The sequence below is a fragment of the Hermetia illucens genome, chromosome 5 (genome assembly GCF_905115235.1).
Source record: "Hermetia illucens chromosome 5, iHerIll2.2.curated.20191125, whole genome shotgun sequence".
NCBI lineage: Eukaryota > Metazoa > Arthropoda > Insecta > Diptera > Stratiomyidae > Hermetia > Hermetia illucens.
Genome location: NC_051853.1, coordinates 71,542,446 through 71,566,609, shown reverse-complemented (window position 1 = coordinate 71,566,609; position 24,164 = coordinate 71,542,446). Strand labels below are relative to the sequence as shown.

Sequence of the window (24,164 nt, the reverse complement as noted above, 5' to 3'; positions counted from 1 at the left end):
TGGCGTGCGGCACACTACAATGCATCATTGGCATGAAAATATGTCAGTGACGCTGCTTTCCGTCAATCGTTTGAGAATAGAACGTCAAAACGGTCATATCTTTGTTTTCTTTGTCAATTGATTGTGTTCCGTAGCGATTTACACATCACTCCGCTAATCGATTGGATGTGAGCGAGAAAAAAAAAATCGTGAAGTAAACAAATTGAGTCTATAAATAACCCCAGTGTGCAAAGACATTCAGTATCGATAAGATCGGAATTGGCAGTGGTTTTGTTTAGAATTCCGCGCAAATGAGTTACGATGTGCTTGTTTCGAAATTGTCGGATGATAAGCTCGGGACCTTCGGTGTCCCGCCGGTCGAGGAGCGCGGCATTGAGGACGAGATGAAATTACAAAGGCCAGCGTCGGGCCCTGAAGCAACGACCCCGTCTCGCAAGATTTCCGCAAATCGTTTTATGAGTGCATTCACGCAATTCTACGGGAACAATGAAGAGTCGGACCAGCAACAGCTGCATGCCCATCCTTCCAGTGGCTCCTCATCGTCAACAAGTCGAACGCCTACTCGAGGGATGGAGACCAGGCTAATGTCGATGTGGAACAATATGCGATATGGGCTCAGTGGAAAAATGAGGTCGACGTTTTCAAAAGAGCAACCTGTGTGGCTCCTGGGTAGGTGCTACCACAGAAAGTGCACGCCGCCATCCTCTATGGAGAGTTCGGCCGAGCTCTCCGTGTCCTTGGAGAACAAACTTATCATAAACGACTCGGAACCCCATCTGTTCGACGACAACTCGATACAGGAGTACGGAATGGACGCGATTGAAGGTAAGATCTTTCAGCTTTGATAAGCACAATCTTATCCGGCAGCAATTAGCCGAGTTCCAAAAGTCAAACAATTGAGTAATTATGTGTCAACCTCGCTATTGTTTAGCGCCGGCAAAATTTGTCACCACTTCATCACCAAATTAAGATGTCTCGTGCGCATAAAAATAAACCAAATTCGCGGCCTACGTAAGTGCCTTGATCGCTAAATCTCGCATGCCATTTCTCATAGTTCCACTTAAGTGAGTCAGACTTGATTTGGGAAGTCTGATGCTATCAGCGCGAAATGAATTGTTTATTGTGAGACTTGTTTGAGGCGGTATCTTATCAATCGCAGATAATGAGTAATTAAAATGTTTCCGTCTGAATAGGCGGTTGATTGGCATGATACCGGATACTGCAGATTGGCTAATGGATTTCCCTAATATAAAGCGTCTGAAGGGATTTCCAGGTTCTCGATTAAACGATTTATGGTCTATATAATTATCTAATCGGCCGCCCTTCACCATTCACACGATAATAAAAGAGTCGTGCAATAACAAAGCTTCCTCCGAATCAAATCACTGAGGCTCTGACACGTGATTGCCACTGCAGTCGATTTGTATTGTTGACATTATGTAAGATATGCTAATGGCAGAGTGCATTCATCAATTTGTTTATAATTTAAATTAATCTGTTGTGTATGAAATTGAATGACTTGTCTGCAGAGCATCTTTCCAAACAATTGTCGCTCGCCATAAGTTTATTACTGTTATGAAAATAATCATTTGTTTATTTCTATAGAGTAATAATGGAAAATTTGCTCTCGATGTGGATCTACGATTTTGTTGTGAAATAATCAGTTTAGCTAAACAGGAATGCACAATTTAGGTTGAGCGCTGTGAATCCACCCGCTTTCTTATCTTGAAAGGTCGTCATGCATGAAATAGGAATGTTTTAATAAATATACAACTGCACCGCACTACAATGAGACTCTATCCTGGGTCAGGGGCATCATTACCATAAGAACTGTTAAAGCAGGTTATAAGGAATTTTTTACTAACAATTTCACACGGCACAGAGGGTGTTGTTTGCGTGTTTGTTTGAGACATGGGGAGAAGGATAGTTCCTGAGCACTCAGACTAGTGCTCCATGGTATTCGGTTCTCTCGTCTAAAGAAATATAACAAACACATTTATTAATCGCAGGACATAAGCTAGTAGATGTGATGCTACCCACTGCAATTGGAACCCATCAGCACCAAAGATCTGATATCTGATGCGTCCATAGGCGGGGCAATCACATATTTCACAGGCTTCGTGATTTTCGTTTCCTAATGACATGAGGCGTATCATTTTGTAAAATTCCTATTCAGAACATATGCCCAGTTTTTGTAAGTCTTCCTGCTTTTCGACAGGATAAAGTTTGCAGTATGTTTGTCAGTTTCTGAAAAGTTTGGTGTGTCTAGCAACATTTAGGCTCTGCCATCTGTCATTACGGAAGTTTGTTCTCAGTTTTTGATAGCAACCTTGGCCAATGCTACTGATACTACTCTTTTGCTGTGGCATCCGAGATTTCACAATACACCATATTGACCGAGCACTTAAATTAGTTTCGTCACATTGAATCTAGAAATAGAGTTCGATCGGTCTGCACTCCTGAACGATTTTCGAGGCGATCGCAGGACTACTCAATGCTTTTAGTGCAGCTTGACTATCGCCCTTAAATGCTGGCCATAGCCCTGTGCGTTGGGCTTAAGAATAAATTCAAAGTCTTTCTTGCCTGTCGCAAGAAGTCAATAAAAGGGATAGAAATTTGTAGGCTAACAACCTGAAAGTTTTGAAATTTTTTAACGGAGACTTCCGATACTGTGGAGAAGGATGCTTTCTACCAGTGATTACACGCAGTTCAGGGGAGCCTTCTTAAAGGTGGCATTGTGATTGTCATAGGTGACTGAATGCCAATATGATAAAGGTAACACGATCTTGGCGTCCGTAAAAATAATGGTGGGAGGATTTGGATTTCTGCAACTACCATCGCCTTGCCATTGTTGACACCTTGTTCGAGCACACACAGCCTGCTATAAGGTCAGTTGGGTTCCAACAGATCGACAACCCAACAACAATCTGATTGAACACTTTGCCTTTAACAGTAGATTTAGGAGTTGTCTTATATATGTGCACAACAAGAGAGGCGCTGATATCGGTCTTGAAAGGGATCATCATCTAATAATTCTGAGTGAAATTATGCGGTGTTTCCAACGATTAATTAATTGAAATAATAAAAACTTGTTGTTTCTTTTTCGTTGGTGTGGATATTTATTCTTGCAAAATTGTTAACAACTTGTTAGCACTGATGAAGGGAACAAGTGGTCCCAAAATATCGGTATTTGCAAGAATAAGAATAATCCACACCAACGAAAAAGAAACAACAAGTTTTTATTATTTCAATCTAATAATTCGCTTGCTTTCGCTTGCGCGTTGAATCTGCCACTTCTCGCCGGGTTGTGGAGCTGCGATCTCCCAAGTTCAACATCGACCGCTTGTAAGATCCAGTTGTCGCTCTACAGTGGCAAGTGGAGGATGCCGCAGAACGTAATGATTACTGCATCATAAACGGGTTTGCATTTGTTCGTAAATCTTTCGATGGTCCTGTGAGAGACGTTAGCGGTCAAGCAACTGAGGAAGTGGGATAAGTACATCACCACAGTTTCTAATCCCATCACATCCTTCTCTTGTGATTGAAATGGGCAGCCATCGTCACGTGCAGATACAGGTTGCTTCAAGCAGAAGAGAATCATTTCGCCCATCAATGCACTCAAACAGGGTGGTCTTTCCGCAGAGTTATTTATCGCTGCACCTGCAATTACTGCGGATGTGCTATTTCCACTAATGTGGAAATCAATCCGAGACCTTTTCCAGGGTATGTGAACTCTCTACGGATGATTTTGGAACAGTGCGTGGAATTTAGATCTTCACTCAACCTGCTTTTTATAGATTTCAAGAAAACTTTCGCTGGCGTGAACAGGGAGTATAAGGGAGCTGAAGGGGATTTCAGCTCACCGCGAGGTTTGCTTGATGCGCTATAACTTACCAACTTACCAAAACTTAAAAACTAAAGGGGCGCTGGTGGTAGTGACCGGTGGTAGGTCAATGGGAGAATCCGTGGAGTACTCTCCGCAACATCGAGGACGTATGCAGAATGGTGTACTTCTGCATGGTTTGAACCAGACTGGGCCAAAGTCCCAGGACATCAAGGGAAGCCGTGATGGATTTAGGTACAATATCTGTAGCTGACAATATTATGGGAACAACAACCAACCGCTCGAGACGCCAAATTTCTTTGATTTCTCGAGCCAATGGCTCATAGTTCACCTTCTTCTCCACTGCTATTATGGGGGATAGCAACATCAATTACATGATTATTATTACGCGATAAAAATCATAATCACGAAAGCCTGATTATAATTACAATCATGTAATGTGAAATTCATAATCATAATCACGTAATCATGATTATGATTTTATCCAACTCTGGATTGCATCTACTACTCCCCCAACAAATATATTGAGCGTTCATATCACAACCTAGTTCGAGACCAATTGATTCTGTATACGCTGCCAGATCCATTAATTCCTACGTTGGAGGAGGACACAAAGAATCATAGGGTAAGTACACAGAGCTAACTATATCCTTTTTCCTTTGGAAATTAATCAGGTATTGTAGGATGACCGTAACTAGGTCTTGGCAACAGAATTGTCTCAACATTGTTGCCTCCTACTGTTTTGTCATCAAGACATAAATTCTTGTACTAATGGATCTTTCGTTGTAAAAGATTATATTCGCCTTAACTGATCCAATACCACCAATTTTCTTAAATTGAAGCTATGGTTCTTGAAAAATATAAGGGCAGTCTTGCAGCTTTGTTAGCCTCGCTGCCAGCAGATAGATGGAGCCTTGGGCATGCTGCAGGTTAGTTTAATCTAATATATACTTAGCAGCGCATGCCACAGTTGGTGTGTAATCAACGTACCGCCGAAGTCTCAATGTCCTCATCTCTGAGAATAAACTCATCGCGTTAGAAAATGACTATATGTTTTTTACGCCGAAATAGTAGTAACTATAGTAGTTCTAACATTGTTTCCTGAATGGCGATAAAACGTACGTACGTGAGCGAGATTTGAACTTTGGGCACGTTGAATATTCGGCGGTATTTCTTCTCTTGTCACTTGATTTGAATTTGAATAACAATGAAAAAAAATTTCTAACGCAATCGTACATTGGAGTTAAAGTTTAAAAAATGTTAACTCACATTGAAATGGTCCTCACAATTTAAACCTAACTCCAAAGAAACTGGATCCCGTTGGACGATGGCCATCCACTTGTTCCGAAAATCTCCTTTCAGAACAGGCATAAAGGCTTTTTGTGGCGTTATTTGTGGTGCAAGGCACGAAACAATATTCCATCGTCCTCCTTGACATTTCACGCGGGAAATTAATTTTGACAGTTTTATATTTTTATGAGTAACTGCCAGTTGCCGGGTTACTGAAGTTTCTTGGCTCGAGTTGTGAGGTCACACTATCCTCCGTGCACAGCTCCATTGTCGAGTGTTCTAATCCCCGCGAGAAGCATGGATGCAGGCTCTAATGTGGAGCGAAATAAAACTTATCTATCGCAGGTGTATTGGTGTTGCGCACATTACCGTTGACAGAAGAGTCCACTGCGTCCAATGTGGGTCTCACTAAGGATTATAATTTGTCCCCATCTTCCAACGAAGATTGTTCTTCGTTGCGTCCGATTTCTTTGGACATTACCGCGCTTGATGGTAAGATCCACATTCGTGTCCTCATTTCTAAGGAGCTCCACCTTCTTCCGCAATGCCTTCTTCTGTCGCTTGAATGTCATTAACAAGATAGAAAAAAAATTATTGAACTTAAAACATTCCTAACTATCAGATATCAGTCGGCTCCGCTACAAATGATTATCTAAGGTATAAATCCCGTAAAATGCAAACTACATTGCCTTTAAACATTTTAGACCTAGATTCAAATTGACCTTTTGCGCCATCAATGATTTATTCATTCATATTGAAAATTGCGTCCTGCTAAATGTTGAAACTGATGTATTGGTTGGAAAAATAAAGTAGCGTCAGTGCCTTAGTTTGCTTTTTTAGCCATTCTCTATACAGCTCATTTTCTATAAATTTTCTATAAAGAAGACAACAGAACCATCTATCTTTTTTGGAAGCAGGTGTCAGCATACAATCCAAAAAAACAATAATAACAAAGATGAATGAATCGCAGATTACAAAGTGTCTGAATGGCGTGGTATAAATGAAAAGACAATGTAAGTGAAAATAGTTGGTGGATATCTTGGACATTATAAGAATGAATAAAGCGTACAGATGACAATGGACATTAAAATCCCATAGACACATTGAACGTAATGCAAAAGTAAGAACCGTACAAGTAAAATTATTATTAAATATGAACCTGGCACGACTAGTAAATGCAAAACAGTATTTATAAAATCCCTGAGTGAGCTACTAAACCCTCATGTTGAGATATTTGATTGGCTTTGATACGCTTTTGGCGATTGACTGATAAAATTAATTAGATAGTGAGACCGTAATTCGTGCGTAACAAACAAGTTGAGTTGCATATAAAATCATTAACAGGGTCTAATTAAACTTTTTGACACATGTTTATAATATTCCGAATTGATAATCAAATCAATCAAATAGGTTTAGTTCTATAAAAAGATTGAGATATCTATATGTCTAGTGGTTTTAAAATATTACAATATATCCTGAAATTGGTCTTCATTTCTGAAGAGCGAAATTTTCAACCTTATTGGCAATTTCAGGTCAAGAATCAATCTGGTTTGTTACGAAGAAATAGTTGAATTGAATGATTTATTTGAGTACTTCATAGTTATTTCCAATCCACCATTTAATTATTTGAAAGTGAAGGTGATTCCCATCAATTCGTCATGTTTTCATATTAGTCACTTCTGCATTGGAATTTCTACTTTAATAATTGATAAAATACAAATCCGGAACAAATACATGTTCAGATTGAGGTTTCAAAATGAACAACGAAGTTCAATAAAGCACATTTGATAGCCGCCAGATGATGTGAATCACGAGTATAAAATTTTACGACAGTTTGAGTTCTAGTTGAAGTTGTTTCATCTTCGATAAAGTTTATTTTCGCGTGTTTAAAGTTTATTTGTTGTGCTTGATGAAGTTATTTTTCTTAGAAGCGTTTCAAATTTGAGCCAAATAAATAACAATAACAGGCCACTGATAATGCTTGCAATATATACATTCTCGCACCGTCGGCGTTAATACAGTATTTATTCAGAAAATATGCGCCACTTGTGTTTGAATTAGAGACACCTTACTTTTCCACATTCTCTTTCTCACTTTCCTGGTTAGTTCACAGGCGAAAATTTAAGAACATTATTAAATGAATGTAGGAATCAATCACTTTTCGTAATAGATATCTTTTATCGCTAAATTAATGATAAGCTTTTTTTTATAATAGTTGGAATCGCTTGTCTTGGTACATGGAGGAAAAAAGGCTGAGAACTTTTGTGGATTAAATTTTGAAGATCAAAATGATTTTTCAAATAGCCCTGGACGAAAACGTTAGTCCCTGTTTTTGAGTGCTTGGGTGCTATGCCACAAACAAGGGTCCGTGGGACAAACAACCTAGGAATGAGTTGCTCTCCTTTTAGTCCGGTCCAACATCAAGTGGATGTGGATTTAGGATCCCTCATATCTCAAACAATAATCTATTTTGCTTTTCCTAGCCTACAGAACATGGATATTTATGGGAATGTAAAAAGCAATATTCCTTAGCGTATTTTTGATTTAAGGCAACACAGTGGATTTAACATCGGCTAGTAGAAATAGAACAATTGTCTAATATTTATGCTGTCTTTGAGAATAATTTCAGCAACATTTACAGCGAAAGCAAATTTGTATCACAATTCTTCCAAAAAGGCCGAGAAAGTATCGAAATCATAAGTCTCACTCTGAACGCCCCAACCGATTAACAACTGATGAAAACGTTGAAAGTCGGTTGGCATTCGTGTAGTTCGTGCCAAGCAATTTTTTTGCTTTGGGCGTGGACGTGTATCAGTGAACTTTCTTTCAAAATTATTTAAATGTGTCTAGAAGAACGCGTGAGAATCGCTCAATGATGATCACGATTTGTTCAAAAAGATCAAAACTGAAGATTTAGCATCGCTGGAAGAGTTCAAGACAATACGAACAAGTGCTTATCAAAAGGATTAAAAAATGTACTGTTATAATTGTATTATATCTGAAGGGGATTACTTTGAATGAGACCACAATTGATTACAAAAGCTAAAAAAATAAATACTAACCACTCCCAACAACAATTAATCTCAGTGATCGAATATGCAATTTTGTGGCTGATATGGCGCTTAGTTGGCGCTGTATCTTGGCTTTCATTTGAGCTAGAGTCCTTGATATGTAGGGTTATACCTTGGAATTCAAATCAAGTCACAGGGGAAAAGATTTTGTAGAATTATAAACTGACCCAAGGTTCGAATTGCGGCCTGCAAATCTTCCAAAATGAAAATGAAGTTTCTTGTGCACCTGTGTTCGAGCGTAATTTCAGCTAAAGCATTGTAAATATTATCCTTGCATATTAATTGGTCTTTCCCATTGCATTGTCTGAAATATGGCGAAGATTTGGAATAATTTAGTTTCTCAAACTTGTAAATTGGAAAATATGTTTAACGCAATAGATGTAGACAGATATTCATCAACATTGGAACATTATTATTATATTTAGTATAATTAATATCGGGTAAACAACATATTGAACTTCCCGTTTTGGCACCTTTCTTTTCGGGGACGTTGTACTTGCCAGAATTTGCTATATAGCGTGTTATCATTACTACCGAAATGTAAGGTAAATTGAAGAATTGTCCTGCATTCAACAATTTACCACTTTTCTGTTAAAAACTGATTGATTGATTCAAAAGTAACAAGTAACAAACACTAAACCTTACGCTTTCACGTAGATAAGATTCAAATTACTTGCTCTGTGTCTTCACATGAAATGTTAGCCAATTGCCGCTTTTCTTTTCCGCTCTATGAGAATTCAGAATTGGCTTTTTCAACAGATATGGTAATTGGGCAGGAGAAACTACTATTTCGGCGTGAAAAAACATACAGTTATTTTCTAACGTAGGGAGTCTATTTGAATTGATTTCAATAAAATAGGGCTGTGTTAATTACTTGGAGATATTTGCCTGGAATTATAATTTGTTTAGTTACTCTTCTTTTCTAGCTAATTGCTACCGGGTTAAGTAAAGCGAAAGAAGTAGAAGGGCGGTCTCACTCACAATTCTCGCAATGTGAACACCACAATGAGCAGCATACCCAATGTTGAATTTCTATTGTCAACCTCACCTGGTAATCGCCCAAAAAGGATTTGTTTTATAAAAATCCCCAAAAAGAACCTTAAACGAACCTTTTGACGTTTTGTGTAAGAAGATATCTTATTAAAGATCTGAAAAAGTCATGGCGCCCTTATGTAAACCCATGACCTCGAAATCATACCCCGATGGTATATAACTATATTGTCGAATTTTATTGGTAAGCCATCCCTAAATTCAAACTAGAATTACAAAATTTGGCAAAACGAAAAGCACATTATAAGGCATAATATTGGAAATTTTGAAGGTAATTGTACTATTATTAAAAGTTGTTCCTTCATGTGAATGTACCTCAGAACATCGTAGAATACCACTATCACATCAATGTAAATCGTCATCAATGGCGCAAGGTCCATCAATTGGATATACCTAAAATCTGTTTGGCGTCCTAACCTACGCCATCGCTCCATTTGAGGCAGGGTCTTCTTTTTTACCATAAATATTACCCTTATCGAGTTTCTGGGCTGGCGCATCCTCACTCATACGGGTAATTTTTCGGAGGATTATTCTCTCGAACGCGCTAAATAGTCTGACGTATCATGCTTTTATGTGTCGGGAAAAATATTCCTCAAAATGATTTTCTACTGTCATCATACCGATAATTGCAAATTTCATCAACGGTGATAAAGCGGCTGCAAATTTTTTTCCAAATCACTCTGACATAATTCCAAAGATCCTTAGAGCTCTCCAATCGTTGCTATATTTTTTTATCAAAGTGGCCTTCTCGTGAATTTTTGAAAAAAAAAAAGATTTTTTTTATGAAACTTACATTATTAAATATAAGTTCAAATATAGAAAAAAATATTTTGTGTTGAGTTTAAGGGGGGGGGGGGGCTCCTGATACATGTGAAAGAGCGGTGTAAATTTTTTTCATGGAATATGGTCACACGGGAGTATCGAATGAAAAGGCTCGATTAGTACTTTCTACAAATGATCTTGTTTCTGATACTGGATGAAAGATAGACGAGTGAGGGCTCAAAATGTGTGCCCCAAAAAGTGAAGCAGGTGTCGTTCTCAGAACATCCCATCCAAAAAATCTGAAACAAATCACAGTGGTGCCTCTCTACGAAATCTAGGCCTCAAAATACATTCGGCTCCGATATCTTTCACGGTATGGAGCTAATGTCCTAAAAACGAATCGTTCGTTTATCGGTAGCTTTTTTAACAAACTATGAATCTTTTTCAGCATATTCCCACATTGGTGCAACGCAATAATTGCGATTCTTTTTTCGTAGTTACCGAACTTCATCGTGTTGTCGTTCACGCGCTACTGACCTTCGAAAGCTGAAAGTCTGACGGAAGCGGGGCATGCACAATGTTGCCAGTTTCGGCGGCCTAACATTTCTCGCTTTACGCCTCGACTGACAGAACTTATGGCTATACTATGTATATGTATATATGTATGCTTTTGTGCACGAAGTAATTCGGAAATATGGGTACGATCGGTTTATATACGTATATGTATATGCACAGTATTCGGTAATAAGCAGTTTATTTGTTTAGGGTGACGATAAAATCTATAAGTCTTTGGAAAAATATGAAGCAATATGTTAACCTTTATACCCGAAGCGCGAGCTTCCGGTATTCCGACTTGTTTGAATCTGTTGTAGGTAAACTTCTTCACATTTGTCAATAATGTTGAATTCCTAGTGTGAAGCGTATGAGGTTGACTATTATCAATGCAGTGCCTTGCAGATCAAATTTTTTGTGTAAATGGCTCTTTCAAAAATACAAGGCAATTGAATTTTTAACTATGTACACACAGAACGGCCATGGACTCATCGTTCCTCACATAGGGAAACACAAAACGTTTTATACCTGAAGGGTCTAGCTTCAGGTTTCTAACTTGTTTTATCTTTCGATGGGCCAGTACTAAGTTTTTGACTTTTTGAACATTTTCTTCAGGGCGGTGATTCATCTTCACAGGTCTCTCTCCCTTGTTGAAAAAGCTGAACCTATTTTTTTATCCGTTTATCAAGGTCCAGCATCCTTAAGATGACATGTTTTGAAAAGTTTATTGTGGAGTATTTCCTTTTTCAATAAAGAAGTTGAACACAATACAGTGCTTCTATTTGTTCCATTTTCCAGTTTTCGTTGACATGGTGTTTTTGCTTGTTCCAGGTATAAATTCCAATTAACCAATAATAATAAATAATAGTTGCAAAACGGGACGCTCCGCGTATATTATTGATGTGGCTATTCGCCATAATAGCGACATTGAACGGCTCGAGAAATCAAAGAAATTTGGCGTCACGAGCCGGTGGTTGTGGTTCCCATAATATTGTCAGCTACAGGTATTGTACCTTAATCCCTCACGGCTTTCCTTGATGTCCTGGGGCTCTCACATAGTTTGGTTCAAACCATGCAGAAGTACACCATTCTGCATACGTGCTTGATGTTACGGGGAATTCTCAACGGCCGGGCTTCTACCACTAGCGCCCTTTTAGTTTTTAAGTAGGTAGGATCGCCGGAGACTAAATGCTTGGCATTTCATGCTAGTATTAGGTAAAATTCGGCATCTGCCGAGATTGTGACAACTCGGAAATAAATAATAATAGCCGATATGAATAGTCATTGCTAAATATCTTAGACTGCGAACTTATCAGGCGTACTTCCATTATTCGATTATCTAGCCAAATGGAGTTAATAATAATATGCGAACTATTTTTTTTCTATGGAGAAAATTACAGTTGTTCAAGGCTGTGTTTTCTGTATGAATTTACCTCATTCTGTAAAATCATAGAATAGCAAAATTACGATACAGTGAATTGCTTGACACTCTAAAATATACCAGGTGTACAACAACGAAATGCGAATTGGAGAAAACATGGTGCACCACAATACAGTGATTTGACATTTACGCCATTTTACTGTGTTTAATATGTCGAAATTTACACTGAATAAGAAGTATTCACGGACAATCCTACTTTTTCGCAAATACAAACACTGCACGCGTATTAATTGAACACGTACAAAAAAAGGGACAGAATCAGAAGACCGGCAAATAGGTAACACTTGAGTTGAACGAGGGAGTGATGGAAAGGCCTGTGAAATTTTGCCTACACGTTACAAAAGGAGGTTGTTTTTCATGGACTTTGTGATGATGAAAACAAATTTTTTTTGAGAATCTCAAGCCCACATCGACCGTAAGACCGAATCGCTCTGCGATTCGTGGAGCCACAAGAACGGAGTCTATTATAAGCTGTTCAAGTTCGGTAAAAAGGCTCAGAATACAAAAAAGGCAAAATCGGTTCTTTTTACTTCGTCACGATGCCTCAACACATGCGGTAACATCAGTTCGTGAAACGTTGGAAGCACTCAACTGAGAACTTCCTATGATACTTACTCACTAGATCGTTGGGCGACGAACTCGTTTTGCAGTGCTTTAGTTCATGGAAAGATGTGAAAAATTGACTCGATGAATGTCTCGTGGCAAAGGAGGAATAGTGCCGGTATGGTTTCCAGAAATTGCCTGAAAGGTCGGAAAATGTGTAATTGATAATGGAGCATACTTTGAATAAATCTTGTTTTAGCATTCTTCCCAAATGGAGAAAATATCCGCATTTCATAGTTGTATACCTGGGACATACAATTGCATTCTGGCTGCGCGCATAATCAAAAACCTACTTGCTACTACTAAAACGTCAATGCACGAAAAACTCAGTTTTCAGTTTCCGCTTTCCTTCTATTCTATTTTATGCCAGTAATGCCCAATAAGCAATACAATGAAACTGAATTCTTTCCATACTCTTTGGTTTTCACATTCATACTCCAGATAATGTCGACAAAACTGGCACATATCATAATATATTACATCAAAAAGAACCGTCATAACTAACTTTAAATTTGCTTTTAGATAACTTTTGTTTCTTTGTCAGTGTAGTAATGTGGCTATCAAATTCTTACGGTAGTGTATATCAATGTTGCATTTTCATTTTGATGCCACTTTTTTACAATCATTCCTGATCAGTTTTTGTTTCTTTCGTTGTTTCTCTTGATACAACGTTTCGAACAGAAACTTTACTAGAAATAGCTAAGTAAACTGAAATTACCGTAAAACCAATCATATATATTCCACCCCTGAGCCATCAGTTTATGGTCCTCCTGAGAGATAGCAGTTTGAAAATTTCAGAAATAGAGACGTATATTAGTTATACTATCAGGTTGTCCACAAAGTTTTCGCACAAATCAAAGACAGAATTCAGCAGATAAGTTTATAAAAACCTTTAATTATTTAATCTAATATATAATTGCCTCCATTAGATACGACTTCCCTCCATCTATCGGGCAACTTCAAAATCCCCCCTCTATAAAACTCTTCTCCCTTCCCCTCAAAGTACGTGCGAAGTGCACTTTGGAGGTCAGCTTCAGAAGTCATTTTTTTACCATCCAGAAAATGTTGGAGGGACCTGAACAAATGGTAATCAGAAGGAGCAAGGTCGGGACTATACGCAGGATGACTCAAAACTTCCCAGCCAAGCTCACTCAATTTTCGCTGAGTAGTTAAAGATGTATGCGGCCGGGCGTTATCATGATGAAAGACAATATTTCGCCTGTTGACCAATGCTGGTCGTTTCGAACGTAGCTGGGTGTTTAATCTGTCGAGCTGCTCGCAGTACTTATCGGCGGTAATGGTCTCGTTTGGTCCCAAAAGCTCGTAGTGTATGGGGCCACGAACGTCCCACCATATACTGAGCATTCGCTTCTGCTGATGAATAGACGGCTTTGCTACCGATGGACCCGGTTGATCTCAATGAGTGTAGGCTCGTTTCTTCGCTACGTTTTCGTACACAATCCATTTCTCATCGCCAGTTACCAATCGATTCAAAAAAGGGTCGTTTTCGTTCCGTAAAAGGTTAGCGGAGCAAATTCTCACTCTATCGGCCAGATTTCGCTCAGTCAGTTCGTGCGGTACCCACTTTGTGCTCTTCAAAACATATCCAAGACGCGTAATGGCTACTGCTACTCCTGATTTTGATACACCGAGATCCTCTGCAAGCACACGTGTCGAAAGAAAAGGATTCGCTTCCAGTTTGTTGCGCAGGATATCGTCGTCAATCGTATAGGGTCTTCCTGAGCGAGGTTCATCTTCAAGTGTCAGGTCTCCGCTGTAGAATTTTTCGAACCAATCGTAAACTGTCCTGCGCTTTACCTTTCCTTCACCGAATACCTTCGACAAATTTTCAATCGCCTTCGGCACCTTCGTCCCCATTTGAAACTCGTACAAAATGCAATGACGAAAATGTACTTTGTCGAATTCCATGTTTATCCTTGAATATCCTTCACAACACTGATCCTTCAAGGATAATTTACCATGCATTTTATAGTTAGGACTCTGACCTTTCCATTGGGATATCACATGTTGTACCTGCTGTTTTGGTTTGTCTGCTAATTGCTTTTTAATTGTCACATTAATATTTGTGCGAAAACTTTGTGGACAACCTGATAATCTTAACGACAAACGAGATGTATGACGAAAGAAGGAAATCGTGTATCAGGGTCCCTTTAGGACTTTACAAACTCAGTTCATATCGTGTGCGAAATTGAGTGTTTTGATGGCAGCGGGTGGACTGTTCCTTTTCTTTCCCAGATGGTAACTCAACAAAATCAATCAATCTAATAGAGAAGCATACTAGCACTCCTTGCCAACCAGGCAACCCGCTTACCTATTTTACAAGATAACTTGATGCTCTTGCATCTGCTTCCAGTTTAGATGTGCTACTGTAAGGTTCTGTCTTTGATTTTCTCTACATTTCTCTCTCAATATCTTCTTCAATTATAATATGGAGAACTCTTCAAGTTATGCGTCGCTATCCGCTACGCCCATTAGAAACATTTTCATATGACCAGATAAATATGCCTTCAAATAGAAACTTGCATTTTGCTGGCCAATTCATTTGCTGTTACTATAATAATTTATGATGTATGTCATAATTATTAATCGTCGTTTCTGAAATCTCAGTGGTCAGCTGAAGCAAATATTAAATTTCGATCTACACGACATAAATTATTATGCTCGTTTCGAAATTAATACAATTAATCAATATAAAATAAATGGGTGATCTAATGTGGTTTAGTTGTAACCACGCCAAAAAGTTCTGCGTAATATCAACGGCTTGTATATATATGAGCAAAAATTGCAAGTATCTATCGGAATATAAATTCTTTCATTCCGATCTAGTTATTCTAAGAAATATTTAAAGAATTGACAACCATGTGCTAAAATAGATAATTCGCGCGGAAAATTATAACATTCCATCACGTGGAAACTTACGTTTGAGAAGATACAACCTAGGCTATTCAGTATTGTTGTTTTATCAATTAACGAGTGGAATACTCGATATCGAAAATTTCGACAGTTACTGCTTTATAGATTGGATATCGACTTCAAATGACTAGATTCGCAAGGCGGTGGCTATTTCATTACTGACAATGGCTATTGTATGATGATTATACGTGGACACTTTGTGTTTGATTTATGGAAGTTGTATTGAATAGTGCTATGTTTGCTAATGTAATTATGAAAGCTTTTAATGAATTAACACCTAGTCGAAAAGGATGCTAAACAGTTGATGATGGTGACGCGCGAATAAAAGGAAACAGAATTTTTGTGTCAATTTGTAGCAAGTTAAAAATGTTTTCGACTTTTCCTATTTGCCATTTTAATTAAAACAGATAATTTTCAATAGATATATTTGCTATTTCGGAAGCTTGAGAGAAGTGTATGGATGCGTTCATTATTGATTTTGAGAAAATTTTCAAAGTCTATAGACCAGCAAGCGCCTTTAGTGTAAGTAAGTTCAAAAACAACGCGGCGGATGCATAAATTTGTCTTTATGTTACTATTTTTAGAAAAAGTCCAAAGAGAATAATTGAATACAACGGAATTTACTATGGATATTTTCCCTGAGAATAATTTTATATATTTTTTATGAAAATAGCTGTAGAGAGTCTTCAGCTTCATTCTGATGATAGGTTGAATTATTCGTCGTAGGACAGTCGCATCCACAATGATGAAAACGAATTGTTTGGTTGATGAATTTTCATTTAGATAATGAATAGTCACAGTGTGACTTACATAACTCGGTACACCTATCGATCGACTGGTATGATGCTATTCCCAGTAGCACGAAAAGCTGAGTTTTTTATGGTATTGGGCGACTTTCTAAAAGAGAATATAATAATAATAAAGATTAATAAATCTATAAGTCCATTAATTAGAAGGAAGCTTTTTTTATTAGCCCGGCCTATGCAGTAGTTTGTAGGAGAGATTTACCTCTATTCAATCACATCTTTGCAATTATTTTTCCTACCGCTAGGTTTATAGAACGATTTACTCAGAAAGAGTTGAAGTTATTATCAGGGAATGTGGTGAGAAGATGAGGTCTGTGAGTCGTTTTGCATCCAACGACCGACTTCATTTTGCGTTAGGTTTAAGGGGGAGGGGTTGAGATTACAGAATATGGTAATATGGAGTATCCAATGAAAGGACTCGATAACTTTTCAAAAATGATATTAAAGTGAAATTCCGATAATTCGAACATCGATTATACGTACTTCCGGCTATTTCGTACAAAATTTGCCGGTCTGTAGAATTTTCTTTCATTATTTTGCACTCCCGATAATTGGTAATCCCGATATTTCGTACCAAATCGTCTGTCCCTTGATCATACGAATTATCGAGACTAGACTACATTTTTAATATTAGATGAAACATAAGGGAGTGAAGGCACAAAATGTGTATTTTGTTTTCATGTGAATTTATTGGACTCTATGACTTTATCATAATATAAAGTGAGCTAGGTTAGAGGTATATGAAGGAATATTTTGAATTTTTAGCTATGTACAAAAAAAAGTGCATATGTTCTTTACATGAGATAAACACAAAACCTTTATACCAAAAGTGCCCAGCTTTCGGTCCAAACCCTTTTCGCAAAAAATGAGCTCTACTACAATCTGCCACTGGAATGCAAATGGTACTATAACCAACATAAAATGAAGTTACAATTATTTCTTGTCAACAGTGGGCTCGACATCCTCTTTATATCGGAGACTCATCTCATCAACAAATATAATTTTATGATACCTGGCTACAAATTTTACCATACTAAACACAGTGATGGTCAAATCAAGTAAAGCATTACGTCATGGAATACTTTGCTAAGGACTATATGCAGGCCATATCTATATGCGTAGTAGAATGGGCGGATCTGGCTACAATTTCCGCTGTATACTGCCCTTCGGGATTTACTATCTCTGCAGAACAGTTTGTAAGCTTCTTCAACTCGCTTGGTAGAAGATTTTTTGTAGCTGGGGACTTCAATGCCAGATACACGTATTGGGGCTTCAGACTGATCTCGCCTAGAGGCAAAACTCTCCGGGCTGCCATATCGGCGAACTATGCAATCGATATATTATCGGCCGGCCATCCAACCTACTGGCCAACTGATCGCCATAAAATACCTGATCTTATCGACTTTGGCATAATGATAAATATAAAAAGAAACCAACTATCTGCGCAAGCCGGCTTTGATTTGGTTTCGGATTATTCATCGGTTCGCATAACTTTTTCAAACAATGCCTACCGAATCTACCAAACAAATGGCAAAGAAATCTGGTTGGCTTAAGTATCAAAAATATATCTCTTCGCATCAATCAAACAATCGAACTCGACCAGGCGGTACATTGTTTCACTGATGTATTAATATCTACTGCCCTGCATGTAGCATCGAAGTCCCATCTGAAACTGCAGTTTCAGATCATCCAAAGTGTTCAAAAATAATAGACCAGCGGATAGCTGAGTGGTTAGAGCACAAGACTGTCGTACGGTAGGTCGCGGTTCAAATCTCACTGGTGGCAGTGGAATTTGTATCGTGATTTGACGCCGGATACCAGTCGACTCAGCTGTGAATGAGTACCTGAGTCAAATCAGGGTAATAATCTCGGGTGAGCGCAATGCTGACCACATTGCCTCCAAGAGGATACTAGTCCTGTAGTGTACCGTAACGGTCTTGAATGAAGTGCTCTAACACACTTCAAGGCCCTAATCCATGGATGGATTGTTGCGCCAACGATTATTATATTATAAGAAAAAACAGGCATGAATCGCAACAGTTTGGATCGCCGAACTCGAAAAAATCTGGCAGCGGCTAGAAAGGAGAAACATAAAGATCTGAAGTGTTTCCTTGAAAATTTAACACCTTTTCCGACCATAAATTATTCCTTTTGGAGAGCGGTGAAGAAGCCCAATAGGCCAATCCTGCGCGAATCACCAATCCAATTGTTGTACGGCAGTTGGGCGAGGAGTGATGCCGAGAAAGGTTCAATCTTTGCTCAACACTTGGGAGGCGTTTTCCAACCGAACCCACATATAACGGAAGATGAATTATTACCTTCGATTCCCAACGGTGCACACCAACCGCTTCGTTTCAACATTTCCCAAGTCTTAAGATTCTCGCAAGACCACATTGATCCCAAAAAGGCTCCTAGTTTCGACCTTATTGGGGGCAAAATAATCCAAGTACTGCCGAGATCTGCATTCACTCAACTGACACACATATTTAATGGTATTTTACACCTTAGCTACTTTCCGAAATGCTGAAAATTATCGCAAATAACGATGATCTCCAAGTAAGGTAAAGATGCTATGCTCGTCACGTTCTATAGACCGATAAGATTGCTTCCCTCACTATCGAGGCTATTCGAGAAACTTCTACTATCCAAGGTAGAACAACACTTGACGAAAAAGGGGTTATTCCTTCCCACCAGTTTGGATTCAGAAGAAAATATGGGACTGTTCATCGACTTACTTCCGAAATAAACTGCGCTTTGGGAGGTAGAAAGTACTGCTCAGCGCTGCGCAGGCATTTGATAAGGTGTGGCATGAAGATCTCATCTACAAAATCAATGAAAAGCTACCTGTGAATACGCATAAAATTCTTGAGTCGTACCTAACTGGCAGGAGAGTTATTAAACAAAAACCTTTCACCTCACGAAAATGTAACATCAAAGTGGGGGTACCCCAAGGTAGTGCCTTCGACCCTCTACTTTATTTGATATACACTGCAGATTTGCTAACAAACGAGCGCCTTTTTACTTCTACATTCGCTGACGATACGACGACTCTCTGCACACATTCCAATCCTAGTGTTGCATCTCGAGACCTCGTGAATAACATGAAAGAGATTAAGCAATGGTTGGCCCGCTGAGAATCAAAGTAAATGAAACAAAATGTAGTCATGTCACTTTCACATTGAAGAAACGAACATGCCCCCTGGTCAAGTTTAACGGCGTATCCATTCCTCATTTAAGGAGGTAAAATACCTAGGAACCTAGACAGAAGGCTTACTCACTTATTAAAAATCAGGTCAACCTAAGATTCAAAAACCTACACTGGCTACTCAACAAATTTTCCAAGCTGCCCGTGGAATTCAAAGTGTTGATATATAAAGCAGCGATAAAGCCAATCTGGATTTATGGTGAACAACTTTGGGGATCTACTCACACATCCAACATCGAAATCCTTCAAAGAATGCAGTCTAAAATATTGAGAACGATTATTTCCGCACCGTGGTACATCAGAAACTACAATATCCACCGTGACTTGGGGATCCTACAAATAAACGACGAAATTAATCAGCTGAAGTTAGCATACTTTGATAAACTTGTTTCGTATCCAAGCAGCTTAACCAAGAACTTATCGCATAAAATTTATTACCATCGCCTAAAGAGGAAAAATGTCTTGTCTTCATGATTTATTTATTAATATATCAAAAAATATAATTAATTGTCAACATTCTATATTCCCGAACGTTGGTGAAAGATGTAGACTGTTTGTTAAGATTTAAGATTTGATCAATTTTTGTTATATTCTACGTAGTAGAAGGTTCCAAAAATGAATGTGATACCATAAACAAATCAAACACATCCACATCTGCAATACCTGTCAATGTGACTGCGGCAAGGGAGCATTTGTTTAGGTTCTTATGCTGATAATGCACTCATGTGCTAAAATTTTAACGCAACAAAAAAGTAAGTGTGAAATCGGACTTTGCAATAAGTATCCCAAATAAAATCTGACATGTATACTTTTAATTGCACTATATTTCGTATAAATCCAAATATTTAGATAAAGCGAAAAAACGATAGCACCTCTAAAAATTTAGCCATATGTACAATACTAGCTCCTCGTATCTTAGGCGGTTTACTTTATCATGACATTGATGATATATACATATGGAATGTATACTATGTATGATATCTTAGGGGGCAGTAAATTCACACGAAATAGAAAATTTTAACCTATTTTAAGGTTGTTGGCGTTAGTAGGGTTTGGATAAAACTATCTATTATCGGCCATCCACTTGATGGTGGACCGGGACAATTGGAGAGAAATGTTCTCCCATTTTTTAGTACATGGACCCCTCTATTTGGGTTAGGACCTAATGTACAAAAAATACAGATGACAAGGGTTTCGTCCAGGGCACCTCTGTTCTGGGAGGATCGTTATTGAATTGGTTCCTGGATATTATCCGCGCTCTTATAATAATCCGCAAACACCTTATGGTGACGAATTATTTACTAACAAAAAACACCTTGTATTATAGTTCTGGGGAAACTTTTGGAAAACTGAGTTTAAAGATAAATTAGGGTGTAAAATATGGTTGGAGGGAATTAAAATTTAATCTACAATACTATAGCCGTAGGGCTTTGCTTCTTTGTCTGGAAAAATTTATATCTGAAAAGGTACCAGAGAGGAGCGGCTATGATTCAGGTTCCAAATTACCTATGAAGGAAAATGTATTTAACAATATTAGTCTTCAAATGGCGTATTTCTGTTAATACCAAGTTTGAAAACAAGTAGACGGCCAGCTTTTTCTTTGAAATTGTTATTTAGATTCTTTTTCTGTAGTATTTAGTGGAAAAGCTAAAATAATTTATTTGTATATCTTGTCATTTCAGGACAAAATGCTGAAAATCCATGGGAGGAAGGAATTGAAGGATTTAAACGTGATTTTTATAGTCGTTTATGGATGACATATCGCCGTGAATTTCCTATTATGAACGGTTCTAATTACACCTCTGATTGTGGATGGGGCTGTATGTTGAGAAGTGGACAAATGTTACTTGCGCAAGCGTTAATTTGTCACTTCCTTGGAAGAGGTAAACATCTTTAAAAAATACGCAGAAAGAAGAAACCCACGTAACTTTATAACCTCATGCAGGATGGCGCTGGGATCCGGAAACACAAATACACTCCACAATTGAAGATAATATGCATCGGAAAATTATTAGATGGTTTGGTGATACGTCCTCGAAAAATAGTCCCTTTTCTATTCACACATTAGTAACCCTTGGGGAAGAAATGGGGAAAAAACCTGGAGATTGGTATGGACCGTCATCCGTTGCCCACCTTATCAGGTAATTACAAATTGTCAACAATCCCATTGTAAATATAATTTATCTTTACTTTAGGCGAGCGGTGCAAAAGGCGGCCCAAGAAAATGCTGATTTGGATGATATAAATGTTTATGTGGCAAAAGACTGCACAAGTGAGTAAACTGATATGTGAATAATAAATAAGTGTTTACATCTAAGGGGAGTATGCAAAAAAGAATAACAAAACCCGCGATGAAGTGATTGAACTATGTCTCGTTTATATTTTACCCTGTTACTGTTATCAGAACATTCTTAGTTTTGTTGGTTTTTGGAGTTCAATTCAGTATTTTACTTGTATTTAATTGCTTGTTGTAGAGCGACTCCTTATCGCTTTTGTAATCAAAAATACGCATGTGGTGGAGTTTTTATATGGAATGTTTGTTCTAGAGATTATAGATAAAGGCGAGTTCAATTGTGTGCAGAAACATATCAAAGTAATTTTAATTTACGTAGCTTTTATTTTTCAGAGCCGAAATGGGCTTGGCCAACAATTTAGTAATTCATTGTAGGCTTATTTCATTTGAAATTTTATCATATTTTCTTATTTGAGTTCAAGTATCATGTTATTGCTGATTTGGTGTATTTAATACAATTTTTGTTTTTCTTCTGGCTATCATTACAAATGGATAGATAAGTAGACTAACATCAGTGACCTTATTTCTTTATTATTATTGTTATTTGATTTTTCCTTCCAAATTCATCTCGATAGACAGGTTCATAGCACTGATCAGATACTTTGTTTAGTGTCTCGCTTATTCCGTTGATTGTTATGCTAAAAATTTCTTTAGGTTCAATGCTGTCCTTTACAGAGTCATAGCAAGAATAATTCCTTATTATATATTTGCTCCTTTCAGTTTACATCCAAGACATCCAAGATGAATGTCTTGTTGAAGAGCAGCCACCTGCTCCTTGGCAACGTCCCTTCAAACACACTGCCAATGGGGAAACTCAATCTCAAAACCAAATGCGTTGGAAAGCTTTAATCATACTCGTGCCTGTAAGATTGGGAGCTGACAAATACATCAATTTGAACTATGGGAATAGTTTGAAATCATTACTAAGTACTGAATATTGCATTGGAATTATTGGCGGGCGACCGAAACATTCCTTATATTTCGTTGGGTTTCAAGGTACGTGTTCATGATATTCAATATCTACATGTATATTCATTGTTGTTAAACTGCAGAAGACAAACTCATACATCTTGATCCACATTATTGCCAAGAGATGGTTGATGTAAATCAGGAGAATTTTCCGGTTCATACATTTCATTGCAAATCACCACGAAAGCTGAAAATCAACAAGATGGATCCCAGCTGCTGTATCGGATTCTATTGCCAGACAAGAGCAGAGTTCGATAACTTCATAATAAGTGTTCAGCCAGTAAGTAGCCTTCTTATAATAAATCATTTGATCGAAAATAACCTCGCTAGACGCTAACATGTATTCAATTCCTTCCAGTACCTGCATCCGGTTCGAAACTTACAGCCAACTGATCGCCCAGCTAGTGGTAGCCCATCATCGCAGCAATCTCAAGAATTGAATTATCCCATGTTTGTTTTCTCTCGTGGTCGAAACACTGACACTCACACAGATGAGATTGCCGAGTCGGTGTACAAGCCATTGCACCAACAGTTGGCGCAAATCCGTCAGCAGGTCTATAACAACGACGACGATGACGAAGATGAAAGCGAAGAATTTGTGATACTTTAATAGTTTTAAGTGGACGACTATGTTTTGCTTATACATGGTAGAAGTGATTTAGTTAAGTTTATTATGCATTGGCATATATTTACAGGTGCAATCATTCTTCTCTTTTTCACAATTAGACAAGGCAATCCTTTGCATGTATTATGTATACAAGCGAAAAATGGGATACTGGTCTCGTAACAAAAGTGTGAAACTATTCCACTAATCCATTTACATACATAACGAAGATGTTGTGTTTGCTTTTCTTCCGCGAAAATTCCTGAGTCTGCTAATGTTGATATTAAACGCTATCATCAGGAAACGAAACTAATCAAAGCTCACAAATATGCATTAATGTTAGCTTTGGGATAGGACTTTTTATTTAACAAGAAGACTGAATATATAAAGAGACTTAATGAAAAACTCATACACTCACTTCCATTCTTATTTATTTTACGGAGTCAATCTAGAAGTGAATCAACTTTGATTTTTTCTTTCAATTTCATTCAACATGAATCAATTGCACGTGTAAATATTGTAAGTGTAGGCAGTAGTCTTTGGATAATACTTTAATGATATTTATTTACTTTAGACATGTTAGGCGATTAATGGAGCAAGTGATTTTTTGGTTATTCTTAGTGAATAGTTGATTGGTTTTATTATGTATATAATGAAAAATGTGAATAATTGAGTTTCTTTTTGGAAATTGTAACAATTTGAGCAGGATATTGACATCAATAAAGATACTACTGAATCAA

General features: G+C 37.8%; 1 protein-coding gene across 1 annotated transcript; it reads left to right on the top strand.

The window, feature by feature from the left end:
- The first annotated feature begins 50 nt into the window (after nucleotides 1-50).
- On the top strand, nucleotides 51-24,164 carry LOC119656651 (cysteine protease ATG4C). The gene is made up of 7 exons (XM_038063116.1): nucleotides 51-825; nucleotides 21,241-21,441; nucleotides 21,504-21,699; nucleotides 21,754-21,830; nucleotides 22,572-22,847; nucleotides 22,904-23,100; nucleotides 23,179-24,164. The coding sequence occupies exons 1-7, from the start codon at nucleotides 291-293 to the stop codon at nucleotides 23,428-23,430; spliced, it is 1,734 nt and encodes a 577-aa protein (XP_037919044.1). The 5' UTR covers nucleotides 51-290; the 3' UTR covers nucleotides 23,431-24,164.

Excerpts from the sequence above, each read along its gene's own strand:
- LOC119656651 (XM_038063116.1), top strand. The coding sequence starts at position 291 with ATGAGTTACGATGTGCTTGTTTCGAAATTGTCGGATGATAAGCTCGGG. Across the intron at positions 826-21,240 it reads CGGAATGGACGCGATTGAAG|GACAAAATGCTGAAAATCCA; the intron begins GTAAGATCTTTC and ends TTGTCATTTCAG. Across the intron at positions 23,101-23,178 it reads TCATAATAAGTGTTCAGCCA|TACCTGCATCCGGTTCGAAA; the intron begins GTAAGTAGCCTT and ends AATTCCTTCCAG.